Here is a 17683-nt window from a genome sequence, read left to right on the forward strand (position 1 = left end):
AAATATGCCATTTGCCGAAATATTTTAAAAAGCAACCTATGGGAAATTTCCTTGTCAAGCATGAACATGACATGGTCACTGATGTCACCACAACATAAGCGCGATCACTGATTCAAAATCTGTAAAAACATTTATTTTATAGCGAATGTTTCCACAAAATAAGTGGCCTATACTTTCCATCAGAACATAAAGTGAATATAACCAAAATTTCATCTGGATTGGACGAAAATTGCAGGAGTTATAACGAATTCACACACACACAGACAATGGCTTTTATATCAATATTATTATTTTATTAAAAATGAAATTAAAATAATTTAAATAAGTTATAACTAAGTAAATGTTTAATTTTATTTTATAGAATGTATCAGATCCATATGTAATAAAAAGGTTTGGTCAATTAAGTACTGTTGAACGGTAAGTGTTTTAAACTTTTTAATTTTATTTAAAATTATTTTGATACTTAAAACTTCACTTTTAACTTTAATTTACATACATTTTTATTTTTATTGGCTGCTGTTTTTTTTTACTATTTAGAATGGTAGATGATTTACATCATCTTGTTACTGTAAGCAAACCTTTACCACGTCCATTTATTCTTGTTGGATCTGAATTAGGTGCATTAAATGTTAGATTTTATACTCAACTTTATGAAAGGTAATAATTATAATTATCATAGTTTTTTTTATATTTATCTATATTTTATACAAATTAAATAAAATTCACTGATTGGCTGTTCAAATGGTAATATTTTAAATGTTAAAAACTAAATTTTTTAATTAATTGAAAATATATACATGTGTATGTAAGAAACTGTAGAATAGGAATTAGAAACAAAGAAATAAAAAGGATAGTAATTTTTGTAATATATAACTTATATAAGATCACTTTCAAAGGTCTTTTATGGATCATTAGTATTTTATCTATAAAAATAGAAACATTTAAATTATGATTTATTGATATAATAAATACACAGGTAAGAGTTGTTGTTTGCATTTGTATATTCATGGATAATTACTGCATATTTAGTTTCAAACTTAGGACATTTAACATAGCTTGTAAGTATCCTTGTTTATCTGAGAATAATGTTTATTTTTGCAATCATTAAAGCTTGATAACAATTGGTGACATATGTATATACTATCAAAGCAGTGATCATTATTTCATAAGTTAAAAAAAATTAAAGTTTTTATGAAATAATGATAATCATACAAATTACAATAAATTATTCTAGAAATAAAACTTTACTAATATCTATTAGAAATACAGGAAACTAATTACAAACTTTATTAATTGTATCTTTTAATATGAAAAATATTATTTTGAAGTTTCCATAACATATTCCTAAATATTTTTATATATTTATTAATATTGATATTGATAAGAATTTAGTAGCTATAATATGCTAGAGCAAAAAAATGATTAGGACAATTCTTATGTTATTTTATGTATAGCAGATATAGTTATGAACAAAAATGCCAATTATGTTGCATTCTAAAACTTGAATAAATTTTAAATAAAGGTTTTTTTATTTATTGAAAACAGTTGATTATTACATACTTGTCAATGTGGCAAAATTTCACATTCTTCTTATTAATATAAAATAATTTGGTGATTATTTTAATTTGATTTTTTTCATTTTGTTTAGAGATGTTTCAGACATTGTTTTAGTTTATCCATTAGTAGAAAATTTATTTCATCAAGATGATGGAATATGGCATAATTATTGGTAAGTTTTTTAATATTTTTATATTGTTATATATATAATTTACAGTATAATAATACAGAAAGATAATATGTGCATTTTATATAAAAATCATTTTCATGTAGAAATAAGTGTCACATAATTAAATACATTATATCTTTTTGTTTTTAAAGCTTAAAATTTGTCATGAAAACAATACAAACTTAAATTTTTTAGAAAACTAGATGTGTTAATTACTTTATTATAGAAAGTATTAGAAATTCAGATTAATGTAATGTTAGAAAAGAAAGAAAAATATAAACAACTGATCTATTTAGTAATTATTTTGAATTACTCTTCAATAATATTCTCTATGCTAGATGAATCAGAGATTTTTATGTTCAAATAACTTATTTTATTTGTGAATGATTGGTTTAATTATATTATTTATAGTTTTGTTTCTTAAAAAGAAAATAAAATAAGATAGAAGAAAAAACAAAAAAATTAAAGAAACTACATTATACCAATTTTCAACTATTTTTTCCTAAGATTGTTTTCATATTGTACAGTGGTTCTTAACCTGGAGTGTGAGAGAAATTTAAAAAATTTAAAAACAAAATATGAATGAGGTGACTGTAATTGTAATTAAAATTGTAGTAACCCTTGTTATGTCGAAAAAGTGTCAATGGAAAGATGATTATGTTGCTTATGGATTCACTTGTACAACAGAAAAAGATGGTATGCAATGACCACAATGTATTTTATGTTGCAAAATATTTTCCAACTCCAATCTTAAACCCTCAAAGTTAGAACATTTCTAGGCTTACCATAATATTTTTTTCTCAAACCGGGACAATTTTGAGATACTCGTAACAGAAAATTAGCCTACTAGGATAAGTAGCTATGATTGAAAAGGCTAAATAAAGTAGTTGTTAACAAAACCAACGAGTTAAAAGCAATTTTTAATAACTGAACTAAACATATCTTATTATTAATATTTATCACTAGTGTAAACTTTGTTAAAAATTCTTTGTTGTTTTAATCGGTACATTTAAAATATGACAATACATTTGAGGAAGTTCTTATTGCTTGCCTTATGTTTCACACATTTCAAATGATTTTTAATGTTTGAATGCCCACCATGAGTTACTGAAAATTCTGAAAAGCACAGTTCATATTTCACTTCGTCAATACAATCACAGACTTTTTTTCAATCATCAGTAAACACATGGTTTCTTTTTGGCATTTTAGAGATCAAATGAATTTAATATACCGCGCATTCTTTTATTCAGTAATGCGCTGAGCAGTTGCTGCCGGAAATGACGTTTTCTCTGCTGACCGTTGAAAACACTTTTGCTGGACAAAGAGCTATCTCAAAATGGCTGATATAAACAATGATTTTCTTTCTGCTATATTTACACGCATATTAGAAGAAAAGCCATTAAGTTCGATGTTAATTATAAGAAGACAAGGGAATGATGATTTATTTATGGCATTGGCGATGACTGTTTCACAACAACGAAGAAAGCGTGCAAAAACCGTTGGTTACGTTCACAATATCGTACCTAAGTATTCAAATAAAATCTTTAAAAGCCATTTTCGTATGTCCCGATTAAAAATCTGCTCATTTAAAACAGCAAAAAACTGATTATTATTTGGTAGTCGAAAAAGATACTTTCTCATGGAGGCATCCATCTTGTAAACACTATTTTTAGTTTGGTCGAGAGGTGCTGCTAGTGCGTTGAAAGCGCTCCTGAAGCGCGCTGACAGTAGGCTTAATGATTTAACACATGCGCTAAAAGCGCTGCAAGCGCGCTGAATAAAAGAATGCATGGATACTGTACGAAATAATTGCAAATGCCGATCAGCAATTTGAACTCGACTAAGATTTGACATGCACAGCAATAACATGGCCAGTGTAAGTTTCAGTCTTGCCAACTCTAATTGAAACAAAATATCTAAAAAAAATGAAATAAAAATATCTAGATCTAATAGACTACGTGCTATTATAAATTCTGTGATAAAATATCCGAATGACAAAATAAAACATCTAAATTCATTAGGCCATATGCTATAAATTTTTGAGGAAAACATATAGACAACATTAAAAGTACTTAGATCTAGATAGGAAATATTTAGATTGGCAACAGTGAGTGTTACAGAGGGGTAAGTGCCAAATCGCCATTTCACTCGAGGCTGCACTACTTTTATTTTTGTATATTCGGCACTTTTAAAGTTTTACCAAATAACTGGGACAAAATGACAAACTGGGCGGGACGCTAGGACAACATCATCAAAACGGGACGTCTGGTAAGCCTAAACATTTCAATAGTCAGCATGGTGGTGAATCTGCAGGATATAGTCTTAACATCTTGAAATCTAAGAAAGCACAATTTGATGCCAGCGGTACTATTACAAAATTTAACATTGCAGCAGTTTAAAAGTTTTTGCTAGAAGCTTCTTATCAAGTAGCATATCTGTGTGCTAAGAAAAAAAAGAGATATACAATAGCTGAAGAACTAGTAAAACCATATGCACTTGAAATTGCAAAAAATTTGTTTGGTTCTTATAAGCACAAAAGAAAATTCAACAAATTCTGTTATCAAATGACGTGATTTGATCGCGCATTGAAGATCTCAGTGCTGATATTTTACTGCAAATAGCAGAAGATATCAAAGCCAGCCCTCTAAAAATAAGCATCCAACTGGACGAGTCAACTGATGTTGATAATTGCATTAAAGAAAATGAAATATTAGAAGATTTTCTATTTTGTGAACTGCTTGATTTGACGACAAAAGGCATTGATGTTTTTAATCACATTAAAATTTTTTTTAAAAAACACCAAATACCCACGAGTATTATAGGCTCAATTTGCACTGATGGTGTCCCTGCAATGTTGAGTAAAAATTCTGGATTTATTTCATATATGAAGAGAGAAATACCGCAAGTTACAATAATGCACTGCATGTTGCATTGTCATGCACTTGCATCGAAAACTTTGTCAGAGAATTTGAAACAATATCTAACTACAGCAGTGAATGTAGTTAAGTACATCCGAGGACAAGCACTTAATCATCGTATTTTTTATGCTTTGTACGAAGAAATCGGTGTTGTTCATACTGTGCTTCTTTATCATACAGAAATATGGTGGCTCTCCAAGGGCCACATGCTGACCAGGATTTTTGAATTGCACAAAGAAATTATACAGTTTCTTATTAACCAAAATAGTGATTTAGTGGAAGCTTTTGGAAATAGAGACGCATTGCTTCAGCTAGCCTACCTAGCAGATATATTTAGCCACATGAATGAAGTAAACACTTCAATGCAAGGATTTAGCAAAAACATAATAACAGCTAGTGGAAAGTTAGCTTCATTTATTGAAAAATTAAAACATTGGAGACATTGAGTTGAACATGGGAATTTAGCAAACTTTCCTTTGCTGGATTCAGTCGTTTTGGTAAATGAAAAAATAATAATTATACCAGAAATTATAATACACCTCCAGCAATTGAGTGAATCATTTGATGGATACTTTTCCACGGGAAATATTAGCAAAATTAATAGATGGATACTCAGTCCATTTTTGTTTGATCTAAATTCAATGGACAACAACGATTTGTTAAAAGAAGATCTTATCGAAATACAAACTAATATGAATTTGAAAAACTAGACTTAGAACAGTTCTGGTGTAAACAGTTAGAAGCTTATTTACAACTGGCAAAAGCAGCACTAGAGACACTTTTACCATTTGCCGCCACCTACCTGTGTGAAATGGGATTTTCAGCACTTTTGCACATCAAAACAAAAGGCAGAAATTGCTTAAATGCATCTGATGACTTATGTGTGGCTCTTTCAAAAAAAGAGCCTCATTTTAATAGAATTATTAATAAACAACAACAACCTAGCCATTAAAATTTAAATATTGCTTTTTGTTATATAGTAATATATATTGTAAACAAACACGGCATTTGTTTATACAATAAATGTTTTTTCTTAAATAAAAAAATATACACACATTTTTTAAGGGAGTGCAAGAGCTTATTTTCAGATTCAAGGGGGTGCTGACCACTAAGAAGGTTAAGAACTGCTGACCACTAAGAAGGTTAAGAACTGCTGATATTGTATGAAAAACAACTGCTTTGAGCAATTTTTTGTCTTTTTCAGGACCAAACTTTTTAAATTATAAAAGTTATAAAGCAGTTTCAAAATTAACATTCTAAAACAGTCTATCAGGCAATTGCATTATATGTTGTAGCTTAACAAAGGAATTTGTGGAAGGATTTTTAATAAATGAATGAAAAAGTCTGACATAACATATATAAAATACTTTTACACCTATCCCTTTTTTGCATGGTGAATACATTCCAAAGAATTCATGTAAAAAAGTACAGTACAAATATCCTGTAGAAAATTTCATATCAAGCATTTTTCTATAGGATGTAGGCCTATATACTCAACTTCAATGGAACAAAAAATAAGCAATTTACAAAAGAAACATGAGTTTTTTTATTCTAACATTTATCATTAACATTATTTGTATGTAAACATAAGGTAGCATAGGAAACATACTGTATTTGCTGATATGCAAATAATACTGTACTGTGCTTAAAAAATATAAATAAACTGTTGATTTAGAAACTTGTAATTTTAAAACCAATCTTTCAACAAAAAGAGTAACATTTTTTAAACAGTAACACAATTTTAACAAAAAGTTAAATTTAAAAATATTCAAATAAACTGTTTTTTCCATGTAAAAAAATTGATTGTGTTTAAAGATTAGTTTTCTCTTGTCAACTGTGTTATTTCAAAATTGCATAAAAAGAGCAATAGGTGAGTATATATTTTTATTAACTAAAAACATAAGAAAAGAAGAATTTATAGTATATCTACATGGGAGAAAATAAAATCATTGTACAGATAAAATAGTCTTTAGGAGCTATTTCCAAGTAAGATCATACAAATTTTAATATAATGTAATTTACAATTGTTACTACTAAAAGACTTTTTACAGCTTATTTGTCACTGAACATATATTTTTTTAATAGAATATTACATCTGAAAATGTCCTTTGTAGTAAATCAAGAATGTCCATTGTGTGACCGCAGGGTTGGCACCTCTTTAGCGCCCTGTCAGGATGATACCACTGTGTCTTGTGAACAGACACAGGAAAAGAATATTGGCTGTTAATTTTCTTTACGCAAACGGTTGCGTGTGCGGACTTTTGGTTCCGGGATGGAGGCGGAAGGAGAGAATCAGAGGAATTGCACTCTACAGATTTTTTGTATATACATAATACCCATTTATTATTATTTTAGCTATATACAGTTCATGTTGGATTACAATTAATGTAGCTATTAGTTTCCCGATAACAAGTCCGAATGAGAGAGAGAGTTTACATTTACTTTGCATGAGGATAAGTACCTTGATAAAAGTTGTGAGGGTTGGAAGTTTAGTCCTTGGATCTCGAGAGATCACACAGTTCTTTAGAATGAGGTTTTGTAGGCAATGGTCTTCCCGCACGGCGGTGATTAGAACAGTCACTGGTAGCGGCTAATCCACGCACGTAATCCTGCAGTTCACTTAACTCTGGAGACTGTCTTTGACGCATCAACCCCTCCTTTTTATAAAGGGGGCCATCATTGGGTTTTTCCACTGCCTTATTAAGATTATTTTTTCACCACTGACCAATAAGGTTTTCTTTCTTCTCATAGATTCCGGGTGACACATTCGATGTATCATCTTCAACCAGGAAGGAAATAAATCCGTGGGAAAACAATTTTATTATTCTTTAAAATGTTGTTTTATTGTTTATCTCTTTATATTAAAAAAATATTAAAATCTTTCTTTATAAAATTACTTTATACACTACATTCTGAGTAAACACTATTGGCTTTTAAAAGATTCCCTTGCTGTCTTCCTTTAGTAATAGATACCCCAATATTGTTTTGATGACTGGCATTGTGATGCTATTTCTGCAGCCCTTGACAGAGCCATCTCTTAATTCCACATTGATAAAACAAAGATAAATTGTTTGTACATTAGTTAGATGAGCAATAACACTTTCTAAATAATGGGGTAGTTAGATTGTTACATCCAATTGGATAATAGAAGGCCAAAGAATATGGTTGAAAATGTTTGTTGTTTTTTCAATTAAATATTTTACTGGTCACTTAAAGGTTTTTGTGTGTCTATTATGGATAATAGAATGCCACATGGTCACTATGGAAAGATTTTTTAAAAGTTTGTTATAGAAGTGACATGATGAGGCTATCTTTTTTTAAAGTTTAAATTTTAAATTTAATGAAGTAAGTTTAAAATATGCCATTTGCCGAAATATTTTAAAAAGCAACCTATGGGAAATTTCCTTGTCAAGCATGAACATGACATGGTCACTGATGTCACCACAACATAAGCGCGATCACTGATTCAAAATCTGTAAAAACATTTATTTTATAGCGAATGTTTCCACAAAATAAGTGGCCTATACTTTCCATCAGAACATAAAGTGAATATAACCAAAATTTCATCTGGATTGGACGAAAATTGCAGGAGTTATAACGAATTCACACACACACAGACAATGGCTTTTATATCAATATTATTATTTTATTAAAAATGAAATTAAAATAATTTAAATAAGTTATAACTAAGTAAATGTTTANAAAAAATTTAAACAAACCATTTCACCAAGTTCGGCTCTCATAATTGTTTTGTATTTATTTCATAATTATCAATGTATGCTTATATCAGCTTTTCTTAACATTTCCTTAAAAATTGCTTCCTAAATGACTATGTATCAGTTAAGGAGTATTATTATTTCTCAGTAATTTTTAACAAAATTTAAAAAATAACATCATATTTCATACTCACTTGTACATGATATTTAAAATTTACTTACCTTTTTATTATATATATACAACAATATATGTTTATCTTTTATCTGATAGTCTTACTTATATTCTCTCTCCTGTCTGGTATGAGGTCCTGACATTAATTTTCACTCCCAAAGAAATATATTTTTGCCTCTATTGAAAAAACTAGTTTAAATTAATTGTTAGTTGTAACAACTGTAAATATAAATATATATAACAGTGATAGTGAACTTTAATATATACTTAAAGTAATATACAGTGTAAAAATTTCTGTTATATTCATCTCACATATGATTTTATTGTAGATAGTCACAATACAATTATTAGTTGTTTTAGTATTTAATAATAAAATGAAATTTTATTAGTGATCTGAAAACAATACTTGAGCACAGACATGTAGCCATCTTTTTAATCTACAAGCATATTTTCATACACTGAAAAGTTCATTTGCTTATTGAAATGAATGTAAGATGTTTTATTTTATATGTTCACCATAATATAAATCCTATTTTGGAAATCAATAGGAATGAATATAAATGAGAATGGGTTTTTCATGTTATACATAAAGTTAGTTACTGATGTTTGAAATATTAAATATGTCAGTCTGCCATTCTGAGGGATCTGACTTTGAATACTGATAAGAATTTTTCATGGTTTGACCTGAATTTGCTGGAATTTTCTTTGTTAACTGGTCACTTCCATTGTGGGTAAACTATGATATGAGGAATATTTTTTAAATCTTACTGCCTGTAATCTAGAATTTTAAAGTTTTTATTTTTTTTATAACTTTTTGAAAATTGCTCCTGGGATATTGCAGTTGCAAGTGCAAATGAGACATTCTATTTTTATCATAATGCAGAAGTAGGATGTCTCAGTTGCTTAAATATTAAAGCATTTATATTATGAAATGATTTAATTCTGTTTCAAATCTATGATAAATAGTTTTTAGATACATTTTGATGTATTTTTGTAGTGGATAAGAGATTTAAATAGATTACATTAGTAATATAAAATTTATCTACAAAAATAAACAAAAATATAATGTATCGATCAATACTAGTATACTATAGATTGATATTCATGCCAAATATTGTATAGTAGGATGGAGAGTTCACTGAGTTCAGTAAACTCTGTCCTACTATCTATCAATACTGTTAACACAATAGAGTAAACTGAAATTTTATTTAATTTTAGGTATTCAGATTTAATTTCTTCCGTATTAAAGCTTCAGTTGTCTGCTTTTGCTGGAATTTCCAGAATAGGTTTATTATTAGGATTTATGGATGTTCCTATTAAAGGAGAACATATTGTAGAAGATATTATCATCAGACAGGTAATCTTTGTATTTTAATAATAAAAAGCTAGGAATAGGATTATGAATCATTTAACATTCTAAATCTAATCTGATTAAACCAATAATAAACTATACAAAATCTTCTTTTGAATCAGCAGATAAAAAATACTTTAATATAAAGTAATATAATATAATACTTTAATATAAACCAACACAAATGTTTTTGGCCCTTTTTAAAAGGCCAACATCAGGCTGTTTATAAAAGAGAATATATTTAAACCAACAGAATATTGAAAAAGAATAAATATAATTAGGACAGTATTTTTTAAATATAAATTCAATGTTATGATTTATTCTCAGCATTGTGGTGGTTAAAACATTTTTCTATTGTAAACAGTTCTATAACAGATATAAATAAAATTATCATTGTAAAATTTGTTGTCATAGCTGATTATAAAATATAATTTAGTATCTCCCACATTCCTAATTTAGACTCCTGTAGGAATTTCAATACAAGGATCTCCATGTTCCAGACATCCATCTTCATCCTTGAAGTTCACCATTCTCCCAGTCTTCTTAGTCCCAATTACAGTGGGTGATCGGTTAACGAACATAATCTGTTCCAAGACTTTGTTCGCTATCCGAATTGTTCGTTAACCGATTATCGATTTACCATAGGTTTCTATGGGAATTTGATTAATTCGTTCTGGAGACCCCCAAAAATTAAAAATATATATACTTTCTTACTACGTTTATTCACATGTAATAATAAAAATACATATATACAAGGGCATTTTTATTAGTCGTGTTTTTCCATTTGTGGGGGTTAAAGAATCTGTCCAATGTCGATTGCTTTTCTGTCTTCTTCATGATTTTTCAGAAGTAATTAATAGCATTGTAATTGTAGAGATCTATAGGTCTATTAACCTCAACCTGGTTTGGATGCTATTTTAAGACCGTTGTTCTGACATCCTCCCACTTCTTCAAAAGATCTTTAATAGCAGACATCGGCATAAATCCGTATTTTCAGAAGAAAACGTAAAAGAATTGTTTCTGTCAGAAATATAAAAGGCTGGAATTACAAGGGAGAGTTTCAAAGTTCGGGGGAATACTATTCGATCAGTATATACTGGGTAGAACGTCGTTGTCGACGTCTCCCGCGCTCCGAAGAGTTTCGAATTGTTGCGAATTGTTGCCTGAGACAAAGGAAGACCAATTGGTATTCGTTATTTACACGCTTCTTCTTGTGTTTGTTCAGTGAAGTGTTCGTTATCCGAACATGTGTTCATTGTCCGATCATAAAAATCTTTCACGAAAGTGTTCGTTATCCGATCTGTTCGTTAACCGATCACCCACTGTATTTCACACTGTGTCTCATTCTTATGATTTGATTTTTTTTTACATCTCCCATCTTATAGATACATCATACATAGCATATAATGCCAGAGCCATGGAAGGCAATTTTTTCTGGGTGGTGTAATGATGCTCTTTAAGCCTGCTTAATATCAATATTTTGCTGTTGCACTGATATACTCATGTTTGATTGTCTCTGATGTCAGTGAGTTGGTATTCTTGTAGGATCCACTCTATCCTTATTGTTTCTGAGGATCTTGTAGATGTTGAGATTTCTTCTGTAAAACATTTTTGTATTTGTACCCTGTAATTTCCCACTATGCAGTCTGAATGTGAATGTTGTAAGTGATAACCTTGTAATTTACATCATTCTTGGAACTATAGTGATACAAAAGTTGAGCTGAGAATTCAAATATTGATTTTTTTACACAAATGTTTTACCATATTAGGTTTATAGCCAAGATTTCTGCTTACCTTGACTTGAATATCAAATCTCCTGTTGTTTGTGGACAAAACTGGTATAGTGCATATGGGGTCTTGTATTAATGCCCTAAAAGCCATTAGTCTAAAGTGCATGGGATTTTGGGAGACATTAGGCATAAATAACAGTGGGTGTCAGGTTTTATACAGAAATTGGTCATGATTAAAAGTGAGCAGAATGTGCAAAAAGTGTGCATATACATTACTCCTGTTCTAGACAAAATAAAAACCCTTATGGTCTGAAGCTAACATCCAAGAGGAACTGCTGTATATTAGGTCTACCTGTACATCTTCAAATGATTAAAACATTGTGTATATATCTGGAGCACAGGTGTATGTCTCAGTTGTATCTGGGTACAGTATTTTGATCTGCTAATTCAAAAGGTTTTTGCATAGTTTATTATGAATCTTTTTTTAATATTTAAGAAACATTTCCTGTGTAATCCACATCATTTGGGAGCTGCTTTAGATGAACATTATTTCATGAATTACAGTTTTTCTCAAATGAAGTAAGTTATAATTAATTATTATATTAAATTTTAAACAAGACTTTATAAAGCAAGAAAGGATTTGAGTACATTTATAAATACATAAAGATTTGTATAAAACACGAAATAGAAACATCACCAAACAATCGCCTAAATAATTGGGCTATAATTCCACTAATTTAAATAATTAATACAAAGTAATTTGCTACTACAGGTAGACATTAGGCACCATCTTTTAACTAATTAAATAATTTAGAACCATCCAGGAGAAAAAAATTGACTTGGGGGTGGGATTGAACCCGCAGCCTCTGCTTGCCATGCGGTGCACTTGCCAGTTGCACCACCTGGATCCCAAGCAATCTTTCGCTTCCAGATGTATTTAAATTTAGATATAGGGCTTTGTGATGTGTGTTATACAGTAGAGCATCGATTATCCGAATATCAATCTATTGAAATGTCAATTAACCAAAAGCTTTCCAATCGGCAAATTTAAATTTCCGCTAGTGCTGTGGCACTGCAATCTTTGGCTATGTCTTGGGCTACTCCAATATTATTTTTGTTGGTGTGCAAGTTTTAGCTGGCAGCACTGGTGCGACCATGAAAGCGTACTTAAGGACATGCCAGGATTTGAATGAATTTCAACATGGGATAGGTTAATATATTTTTCATACATAATCAGTTATCCGAACAACCCATCCCCAATTGAATTCATTCAGATAATCAATGCTCTACTGTACTTATATATATATATATATATATATATATCTTGCAGATCTTGTATTTATTCTCAATGATATAAGTTTTTGTTACTGTTAATACTTGACACATCTACTTCAGTCTTCAGCATATTAATGTACCAAGGTTTTAGTGAATATGAATGAAGTATTCATTTAAAAACAGTAGTTCTTTTATATATTTCCTGTTAAGGAAATGGCTATTCAATNCCTACAACAGTAATTTGAAATATCACATTTTCAATCTTTGAAAAATAGGAAATTGTTAATTTGATGTGTTTGAATATCATACTTCCAATAGAGAGAACAGTCTCTACAACAGACTTTTTTTCATTCTTGGATGCTTTTCATTAATATTTATAAAATAGAAAATCAATCAACAAATAAATTGGTTTTGACATGTAAATATATGTAATAAAATATATTATATTATTATAATTTTAATATTTGTCTTTATTCTGGAAATTTATTTCAGGACAATATGGAAATTAAAGCCATTTCCAGTAAATGTATCAGTGACTGTTATAAATGGAAAATTTTATGATAAAACACTGCAACCTGATTTGAATAAAGTAAGTAATATTCAATAGTGATTGTATTTTATAAATAAAATACAAAAATAATGCTTACATATAATTAATAAAAATGCTTGAAAATTTAACTTCAATTGTATAAATTTAAAATTACATGTAAATTTTAATTCTTAGAGGAAAAAGTCACTGTGTGTGTGATATTTTCTAGTTAAATGGATATATAACACAAAATTCATATAGTTGAGTTTATATAATTTTTAAATAATTCTGCATAGTTATATATGTTAGTTCTTTTCAGATCATTTTATTAAAATGAAGAATTTTTTTTCTTTCACATTGAAATGTTCATGAAATAAATTAACACTGAGAACACTGTCTTCAACATTATTCATGTTTAATGACAAAAATAAATGTTTTCGCAAGTACTTTAGACCTTTTCAAAAACATCTTCATCAGGTGAATGGCAAAAGAATATTTTTGAATCTTGTTACTAAATTTTTAACATTGGCTCATTCTAGACGGAACATGATTACAATATTTAAATTTGAATATAATGATGAATTGAATGCCTCATAGATAGCCACCTATGTAGAATCTAGATTTGCACAATTTACCATACAAAAGGGATTAAAGTAGTAGTAGTAGTGGTCTACTTTATATATTACCTTGTTAAGGATTTATACAGCATGACCCATAGCTTTAGAAGCTCCAATGTGGGTTTATTGCAGGGCCATTATTTCTCAGTGATCAAAGCCTCCAGATAAAAATGATCCTGTTGTTCACTGCTATGCCTGTTATGTATGTCTCCCTTATGTTCCAATATGTGGCTAATCAACTTTCTTGTTGTGGCCCCTATATAGTGATTTTTTGTATTACTGTTTTGATGTAGCAGCAGTGTCTGGTAAATGCCTGGCTTCTCTAATATAGAAAATCTGTTTGTCATTGCATAATATTCTACATAAGTTCATTTGTGGTTTTATTGGAAGTGTAAGCCCAAACTTTCTAATCTTCTTGAGATATGCAGAGACTGGACCAAAATACAGAATAGAGGGGCTTACGAGGATGAGGTTTCTGTAACTAAAGCAGTGGGTGAGAAAATTTTATTTCAGATCATTTTATTTTCAGTAGTGAGAAATAATTTTTTTTATATTAGGCATTTGATTGAAGTTTTCTTTGTTGCAAGTATTCTATAACAATATACTTCAGATATATCAGTTTGTCCAAATTATATACAGGGTGCAGCATATTAACCTGATAACTTGTAAATTATTTTAAATTAATTTAACTTAAAAACTATGTAATTTTGACATCATTGTCCTGCACTTAGGAATCGTAAACAACCACTTTTGAATATTGTGTCTGTGAAGTGGCATCCATTGTTCTCTACACATTCTTCCAATCATTCCCTAATGTTCCACTTCAACTCTGCCATAGTCCTTGAATTGTTGCCCCATCCTGTTGAAGTCACAGATTCTAGAAGTGAAGTTGTGTCAGTTAAAGTTGTGAAACAATTTGATGTAGCAAGCTGAATTTACTGTCACAGTTCCACCTTCTTCATCTTCAATGAAATAAGGACTGAAAGATGCCATATTGCAAGCAATAATCTTAACACTGTAAAGGTTGCTTATGAGAATCCTCGAGAGTTACACAGACATTTTTATTATTTTACATTTATTTCAATTGTTACTAAATGGCTGTTAACAGCCTGTCATTCTCTCTTTCCTTATGACTTCAGTGACAGCCATATTTAAAAACAAGTCAATCTGCTGCATCCTGTATAATATATTGGATTAAGTCAGCTGAGTGCCAATGGCGCCATGGATGTATAATTTTCTCCAGTTAGCCAAATAAGTCACTCACCACGCCATCTCTTCTAAATTAATTGATCTGGAAGAAAAGATCAGATGGAGGACCAGGTAGCATAATTGACTCTGCATCTGCATAATAAACAGTTTTAGGTTTGAGTCCTATTCTGGATCAATCTTTTCTTCCAGAATATTCTAATTTATATCTTTCTAATCATTAAATTTAAGATGGTGGCCTCCTAACTTTATAAAATATATTACATAATTTGAAATATTTATTTAGTCATATTATTTATCATAACAGGAAATTAAAATAGAAGTATCAATCTTTGGATGCCTGTGATAACTCACTGCATTGTTTAGCTGAACATCTGCAATAGCTAACTGAAGTATTAGCTTTGCAGATAAAATGTAGGTTTGTTAGTGTTATGGATATTTTCAATTTGTTCTGTTTCATTTTATCTGTAAACATAGCAAAATTTTGGCTGGAAGTAATTCCTAAGCATGAAGGATTAAAATTGTTCTTTAATTCTCTCTTGATCTCTGTTTGCAAGAGTTTTCTATTTACTCAGTTTGCTTTTAGATCCCAAATAAGAGTAAAAATATTTCTTGCTATTATTTAAAAAACTTTCCAGATCTGTAAATTTTAATTTATTAGTAAGACCGTATTAAACTAACATGATTTATGCATTTGAATTTCAAATGACAAACAATATCTAAACAAGAGTTATACAGAAGTCTATTATATCTGAAAATGATATGAAATTGGATAGCTTACACAATTGTTTGACACTGATCTCATATAATATTTGTAGTATTGAGTTAATCAGTTGACTGCAGAATGTAACTGTTAAAACTGTGTTTGAATTTTTTTTGAATAATTAGAATACTGAGTCAACAAATATAAAGTTTATAGAATTTTTAATTTAATCTTGCTAATCTATTTTTAGGCTTGGGAAAAATCTCAGCATCATTTAATTGGAAATCTTCATAATGGATGCAATCATATTTCAATTGCTGATGCTGATCATGATATTACTTTCAAAGAACCCTGGATCATAATAGAATCTGTAAAAAAGCTGATTCTAGGTTGGAGAAGAAAATAATATATTTTGTAAATTTTTCTTAACTTTATTAATATAAAAGAAAAATAAAATTATTATTTTAATTATTTTTCTACATGTACTGTACATAAGTACTATTGGAAAATTACAATTATTATTATTATTTTTATAATGAAATGTACCATTTAAAACAATTGTTATATTAATATATTACTACATATGATCCATTATTAATTTTGAGAATAAATGATTTTGAAATTGTAGTTTATCATAAGGTGGAAGAGAAATAAAATGGAGACTCTGCATCTTTACTTACAGATAACATAACATTGATATTATAAAAACTACACACATTAAATGTAGTGAATGAAGAATTAGTTTCATGTTTATATTTCACAAACATAGGAATAAATACATAAAAAGATGAAAATCAAAACAGTAGTATTGATAATTTATCAATTTTCAGATTAACTTTTTAAGCATTAATTAATTATGCTACAGTTTATTATACATATCTTTGAACAAAATGAATGAAAAATAAATTTAGAAATGTGTTTATTATAAAATTAGTTTATATTTCTTAATTTTAAATCAGTCATATTTTTAAAATTCAACAATAATAATAAACATTAACCTGAAAAAATAATACAAACAGAGATGTAGAAAGTAAAATAAAAGTATTTATTTAATAAAAGTACTTTGCATGAGATACTAATTTTATAAAGACAAAATTTTAGCTTCTTTTCAAAATATTAATGTTTCTTTGCTCCTTTTAATACCTTTGATCTCTGACTGATCATATACATATATAAATGTGGAAAACCTAGAAAACAAAACAAGGAATATATAAATTTGATTTTTATTGTAAATATTCATAATATTAATATATATTATGTCTAAAATAAATTTTTTGAATAGAGATTTGAATATGTAAGAAAGTTCCTTACATACATTAGTCACTAAAATATGGCATGAATGGAAGCAATTTCCATGAATGCCATAATTGCTAATTATAAATTAATTGTCATATGGTATTTTGTGGTTAGACTACACTGTAACACTACACTTATAGAAATCAAAATTATGTATAAACACTGTTCATACATGATTTTGAGTTCCATAAGTATAGTGTTATAGGTATAGTCAACCACAAAGCATTTTATTGGTTTCATAAATAAGTAAATTTTCTAATTTTATATGATTATTTTTTTTCAACTCCTAATTCCATTAAACATTTAGAATAGCTCAAAAATTTTTAAATTTATTCATCTAGCTTCATCATTGATATATGAACTATAGCTGATTTAAATTTTTACATTTTACCTTTCCAAATTCAGAAATTTGAATTTAAAAAGGAAAAATTCTTATTTTCCATT

General features: G+C 28.7%; 1 protein-coding gene across 3 annotated transcripts in view; it reads left to right on the forward strand.

Moving 5' to 3' along the window:
* The window catches only part of LOC111625506, a 33841-nt gene that overhangs the window by 12130 nt on the left and 4028 nt on the right, over window positions 1-17683 (forward strand). For 2 of the 3 annotated variants that reach the window (XM_023368658.1, XM_023368660.1), the window contains exons 6-12: window positions 362-417; window positions 538-657; window positions 1649-1729; window positions 9751-9889; window positions 12110-12192; window positions 13381-13477; window positions 16194-16768. In XM_023368658.1, coding sequence (XP_023224426.1) covers window positions 362-417; window positions 538-657; window positions 1649-1729; window positions 9751-9889; window positions 12110-12192; window positions 13381-13477; window positions 16194-16349 — 732 coding nt within the window. In that variant the 3' untranslated portion in view covers window positions 16350-16768. Of the gene's footprint in view, window positions 1-361; window positions 418-537; window positions 658-1648; window positions 1730-9750; window positions 9890-12109; window positions 12193-13380; window positions 13478-16193; window positions 16769-17683 lie in introns of those variants that run through there. The other variant, XM_023368659.1, reaches the window with a different exon arrangement.

The sequence above is a fragment of the Centruroides sculpturatus genome, unplaced genomic scaffold, assembly GCF_000671375.1.
Source record: "Centruroides sculpturatus isolate CEXI.00-Female unplaced genomic scaffold, Cexi_2.0 scaffold105, whole genome shotgun sequence".
NCBI classification, from domain to species: domain Eukaryota; kingdom Metazoa; phylum Arthropoda; class Arachnida; order Scorpiones; family Buthidae; genus Centruroides; species Centruroides sculpturatus.